The sequence below is a fragment of the Coloeus monedula genome (assembly GCF_965178545.1).
Source record: "Coloeus monedula genome assembly, chromosome: 30".
In the NCBI taxonomy this organism is placed as follows: domain Eukaryota; kingdom Metazoa; phylum Chordata; class Aves; order Passeriformes; family Corvidae; genus Coloeus; species Coloeus monedula.
In genome coordinates, this window is record NC_138810.1 from 3,501,917 (window position 1) to 3,507,769 (window position 5,853).

At 66.6% G+C, this 5,853-nt stretch overlaps 1 protein-coding gene across 1 annotated transcript; it reads right to left on the reverse strand.

Moving 5' to 3' along the window:
* Window positions 1-247: 247 nt before the first annotated feature.
* Window positions 248-1,243, reverse strand: NEUROD4 (neuronal differentiation 4; the record flags this gene model as incomplete). The annotated part of the gene is made up of 1 exon (XM_082298966.1): window positions 248-1,243. One exon carries the CDS (start codon window positions 1,241-1,243, stop codon window positions 248-250), a length of 996 nt encoding a protein of 331 aa, XP_082155092.1.
* Window positions 1,244-5,853: the final 4,610 nt, after the last annotated feature.

Genomic DNA, 5,853 nt, shown 5'->3' on the forward strand with positions numbered 1-5,853 from the left:
ATCCTGGAGGGGAAGCACCTTCGGGAGCATCTCTGGGGGACGCGGCAGCGACCACTCAGAGCTCAGAAAGGTACACGTGGCTCCTGGGGACAGCAGCGGGGACAGCAGCGGGGTGGCACCGGCCACCTCCAGGGCCGCGTCCTGCAGAGATGCTCGGGGTCCCTCACCCCCCTCGCTCCGGCTGTGTCCGCCTTGGCAACGGCTCCACGCCCGACTTCTCCCTGCCCCAAACCCCTGTCCGGCCCCACTACTCGTTGAAGATGGCACCGAGCTGGGGCCCGGCCACATGAGGTGCAAACGACTCGTAGCTCACATCCAGCGGGATCTCGTAGCGGGGCACGGAGCTCTGGAAGTGGGAGCCGTGTCCGTGGGCTCCGGCCAGGCTGACCGAGGGGTAGTGGGCCATGAAGGGGTAGGATTTATCCAGGTCCGGGGACCCGTCCTGCTTCAGGGAGAAGTTCCCGCTGATGCTCAGGGGCGGCGTCAGGGGCCCCTCGTAGGGGGGCGTGGAGCAGTCAGAGGGGTGGCTCCCGAAGGAAGCGTCCACCAGGCTCTTGAAGGCCGGCGGCTTCAGGTGCAGCAGGTGCGACTCCATGGAGCCGTAGGGGGGGCTGGGCAGCCCCTGGTAGCCGAAGGAGTGGCCAGCCAGGGCCGACTCGCAGGCAGGGGCCTTCTCCTCGTGCTTCTCCAGGAAGAGCGGCTGCGGGCCCAGCTGCAGGCAGCCGGCCACCAGGTTGCTGGTGGGCTGGGACAGCCCCTTGCACAGCATCTCCACGAAGCTCTTCCCCTCGGGCGTCTGCCCCGTCTCCAGCACCTCGGACAGGGCCCAGATGTAGTTCCTGGCCAGCCGCAGCGTCTCGATCTTGGAGAGCTTCTGGGTTTTGGAGTAGCAGGGCATGACCCTGCGCAAATTGTCCAGGGCGTCGTTCAGGCCGTGCATCCGCGTGCGCTCCCGGGCGTTGGCCTTGACCCGCCGCGCCCGGAACCGCTCCAGCCTGGCCTTGGTCATCTTCTTCTTCTTCGGGCCCCTCCTCTTCGGCTTCTCCCCGTCTTCCTCCTCCTCCTCCTCCTCTTCCTCCTCCACGCTGTCGCGCTCCTCGGTCAGGGCCGGCCCCAGCCCGAAGGGACCTGTCCTGGTGTCCCCCTCTTTCAGCTCGGCCTTGGCTCCCGGCATTTCGTCCATCCAGCCCTGGCTGCTCACGAGCTCGGCCATGTCCGAGGGCTTGGCGCAGCTCTGGGGCATCCCCGAGCTCTGCAAGGGAGGGACAGGGACATGGAAAAGGGTTCCAGAGGGAGAATCCTCAAAATGTTGGGAAATTCTCCCTCCAGGCACAGCAGCAGCTCCCGGCACCCACGGATTCCCTTTCTCCGCTATTTCCCCCTCAATTTCCACTGGATTTCATCTGGGAACTGCTGATGCCTCTCCCTGGGCTCCAGCACCTCCTTTCCCAGGGCTTCCAACCATCCCATTTCGGGGTTATTCCCACTCCTGAATCCCTTCTGTCGCGCCCTCCACCCCGACTGTCACATTGGGGGTGACAACAGGGGGCTGGGAATTCCCGGTCTGAGAATTTCCTTCCCTGAGCCTCCGTTCCCCTCGGTGGCAGCACCGGGAGAGGCCCCGGGTCCCCATTAATCAGCCCCCCCAAATCCCATCACCGTCCCTGACTCATTCCATAAAGCTTTAGCCCCTAAGCAGCTTTGCTGGAAGTGCTGCCCGAGCCGCGGCTCCCCTTTCCCGACCATCCCACGCGGAAAATCCCACTTTTAATATGCGTGATGGGGCTCCCGGGCTGGATTAGGGTGTTAATTGCTGCCGTATCCCCAAAGGACCACGCAGCCCCAATTAACTCCTGGCGGAGCACCGGGGGTCTGGCGGAGGCTGGGAAATCGGATGGGGGGGGGGGGGGAGGATCGTTTTGGGGGTGGGGGGATGGGTCTGGCTGGTCCCGAGTCGCTCTGGTGGGATGAGGGCATGGCCCCGCTGAGATCAGCCCCAAAAGGCTGCAGATCTGCCCCAAAACCCCTCCAGATTGCAGCCGGGGGTTCCTTTTCCCCCCCATCCTCGGGGGCCCTCCCTCCCCTCGCTGCTCCCGGGGACCAGGATCCATCCCGGGAGGAAATCCCCGCGTTTGGGGCTCCCTTCTCGAGGGGAGCCCCGCGCCCTTGCCCTGCCCGGCATTTCCAGGGAAAGTTTTCTCTCTGGAAGTCCCGTTGGAATTTTTAAGGGGATTTTGCTTTCTTTCTGCAGAATATTGATTAAAAACAAACAAAAAAAAAACCAAAAAAAAAAAAAAAACCGGAAAGAAATTACACAAAGAGGGAATTACCTGAGGAAGTCGCCTCCTTCACCACCTCCATCCCCAGCGAGACCCCGGCCCCGCCGTGCCCGGGGGTCTCCGCACCCTCGCGGTGTCCCCGCTCGGCCCCGGGACCGCGGCTCCGTCCCCAGCGGGGACCGGCGGGAGCGGCTGTGGCCCCATCCCGCCCCTCTCCCCGCACCCCCGGCGGCTCAACCCCTCTCCGGGCCGGGGTCCCGCCGCTTCTCCGCGGGGGCAGAGCCCCCCGCGCCATCCCGGGGGAACCGGGAGTACCGAGCGGCCGCGGAGCCCCGTCGGGGGCACCCCCGGGGTTCCCGGTCCGCCCTTACCTGGGCACCGCAGCGAGTCCCCCGCTGTCACTTGTGTCACTTGCCCGGGGACATAGCGGGGCCAGCCCCGGGGGCGCGGGCAGCTCCCGCCGAGCGGCACCGGGAGCGCAGCGGGCACCGGCGGCTCCGCGCTCGGGCGGTTTTGAGAGCTCCGCGCTGCCCGCGGCTCCTGCCCGGCCGCGGGTCCCGCGTGGCTCCTCCCACGGGGGGAGTGACCGGGCCCGGCTCCTCCCGCGGCCCCACCGGGACCCCGACGGCAGCGCCCGAGCGTTCCGGGATTGGGGACTGGCGGGGCGAGGGGGGACCCTCGGGAATCCCTGGATGGACCCCCATGGATGGACCCCCCCGGACGGACACCCCCGCATGGGCCCCCCCAGTTTGCCCAGCCCCAGGACAGCCCGCGGCACTCAGCCCCCTCCTCGGGGGAGCCCCCGGGGGTCCGCATCCCCCAAGACACGATGTGACGGTGCCACCAGTGCCACAGGCCTGGGGGTGTCCCCACCCGCCGCCCCCCCTTGCTGGGCACTGCCCTGGTGACACCGAGGGTGACACCGGCTCCCACCCGGGTGCTGGGGGTGGGCGCGGGGGCTGCGACCCCCTCCCGGCTGTAATGAGAGAGCGAAGGGGAGTAATTATCGCTCGGTAGAGCCAGAAGGGGCCCGGCCGAGCTGGGGACAGGCGGGGGAATGGACCTGGAGGCTCGGCAGCCCCCGAGAAGGGAGAGCGGGGGGCGGAAAAAAGACACCCCCCCGAAATTTCGGGGATCCTGGGTCGTTTAACTTGGCCTGAGGACTGGGGAAGCCCTCGGACCTGGGGGTCCCCCAGCTTGGGGCAGGAGTTGCGCCCCTCTGCAGCAGCCGGGCTGAAAGGGGGGGGGGGGGACAGCGGTGACACCCCAAAAATCACCTCCCTGACTTCCCCCATCCATCCGCTGCTCCCCAAATCCCCGCGTCCCCGCGCGGGACCCTTCCCCATGGCCCCGGAGCGCTCGGAATCGCGGCCCCGGCAGCCCGGGATTACGGGGAATACTAATTAATTCATTAGGCGGCTCCGTGGCTCCCTTCCCGGCGCGCGGGCCGGGCGGCACGAACAGATTGCGGCCGATAAATCTGCCTGTTGCGGGCCCCCCCTGACAGATGGCTCCAACAGGTCCCGGCACCCGCACAAAGGGGCCGGTGGGCGCCCCGGGGAAGGGGGGACACGGCTCGGGCTCCCCCGGGGCCGCGGGACCCCCGGGGGGTGCAGGGCATTGTCTGCGCCGGCCACGTGCCGCCGCTGATCCCATTGTGCCGGGGCCCCGCATCTGTTGGGGTTACGGCGGCCGCGGCCCCCCCCGGGGACGCTCGGCAAAGATGTTCCCTTCGCTCGTCCCCTTCCCTTCCCTCATCCCTCGGGAACCCCCCCCATCCCATCCTCTCGCCACCCCGCATCTCTCCCCGCTCCCCATCCCCCGGCACTGGTGACACGCCCAGCCCCAAGTGTCCCTCTCTGCCGGGGGGCTCTGGGCAGCGCAGACCCCCAGGGGCGGGCAGTGACCCCCAGGGAAGGTGTGGCAGGTGCTGAGCTGATGGTCATTCCCGAAATATCCCCACAACGTGACCCTTTTAGCAAGCCCCCCCTGAAATCATCATCATCATCCTCCTCCTCTTCCTCCTCAGCCGCGGGGGACAAGGGCAATTCCACCAGGATTTAGGAGGTCGTGGAGTCCTCCCGAAGGCTCCAGGACTGGCCAAAAGGAGCCAAATTTGGGATGCTCCACCTGGATGATGCCTCACGCGGATGCAGCTCCACCCCGGGATGTTCCACCTCAAGGATGCTCCACCTGGAAAAGGGGATGAAGCCACCCCCCAGGCGCTCCCAAAGCCGCAGATTGGGGCGAATTTGGGGCTGATGAGAACAAGGGAAGCTCATCCCAGCCCTGCCCCCGTGTCCCCCCCACCCCGGTGTCCCTCATCCCCCCGGCGGGGCCGCGGCCTGGAAGGGAGGGCAATTTCCAGAGTAAATATTGGGAAAGGCGCTTCCCGCCCCTGCGGCCCGGCTGGAATTCCTGGGCCCGTGCGGAAGCGCAATTACCGCGTATTAACGGGGTCTAATTTAATCCCGGCAGCTGCGCCCGGGCCGCCTCATTTGCATAACACTGGGGAATGCAATTAGGGAGAAACGAGGGGCTGGGGGGCCCCGGGGTTGGGGGGGAGGGGGCGGGGCGGGGCGGGGCGGGGGGCTGCGGCCAGCGCTCCCTGACCCGTGTTTGTCACTTTGAGCGATGGTGGCACCGGCCAGAGGTGCCGCGGGGGCGGGGACAAAGGGACGCTATCCCCGGGGTCCCCCTCGACTGTTCTGAGGTCTCCAAACCCCCCGGGTGCTTCAACCTCGGGGTCCCGGAGGCTCCGGGGGGAATTTCCCCACCCTGACGGCCGCTGGTACTGGAGAAGGGACATGACAGGAACTGGGGACGCTCCCATCCCCCCAAAAAACCCCGGGTGTGGGCCACGGAGTGGGGGTCACCTGAGATGTGCGGGGCTGAGCCTCTCGCACGGCTCCTGCCTCAGTTTCCCCTCCCTCAATTCCCCCTTCCTCAAGTTCCCCTTCCCCATTTTCCCGCCCCAGTTTCCCAGGTGCCAGAGCTGGGAAGGAGCAGGAGGGGGGGGCGCGCACCCCCCAGAACCTCCTGGGGCAGGAACCCCCTCGAGAGGGGCTTTTCCTGCTGGGATCCCCCCGGAACCCCCCGAGAGGGGCTTTTCCTGCTGGGATCCCCCCGGAACCCCCCTGAGAGGGGCTTTTCCTGCTGGGATCCCCCCGGAACCCCCCTGAGAGGGGCTTTTCCTGCTGGGAAATCCCCGCGAACCTCCCCCCAAGAAGGATTTTTCCTGCCGGGAACGCGGCTCGTGGTGGGGGTCCTGGGTGGGCTGGGGTCCCTCGTGTCACCCCCCCCCCGAAGGGAGGCAGCAGCGCACACGGAATCAGACCTGGAATCGCACATGGAATTGCACATAGATCACATGGAATCTGACCGGGAATCACCCATGGAATCACCCATGGAATCACATGGAATCACATGGAATCTGACCAGGAATCGCCCATGGAATCCCATGGAATCCCATGGAATCACAGAGAATCACATGGAATCTGACCAGGAATCACCCATGGAATCACATGGAATCACCCATGGAATCCCCCATGGAATCCCACGGAATCTGACCCGG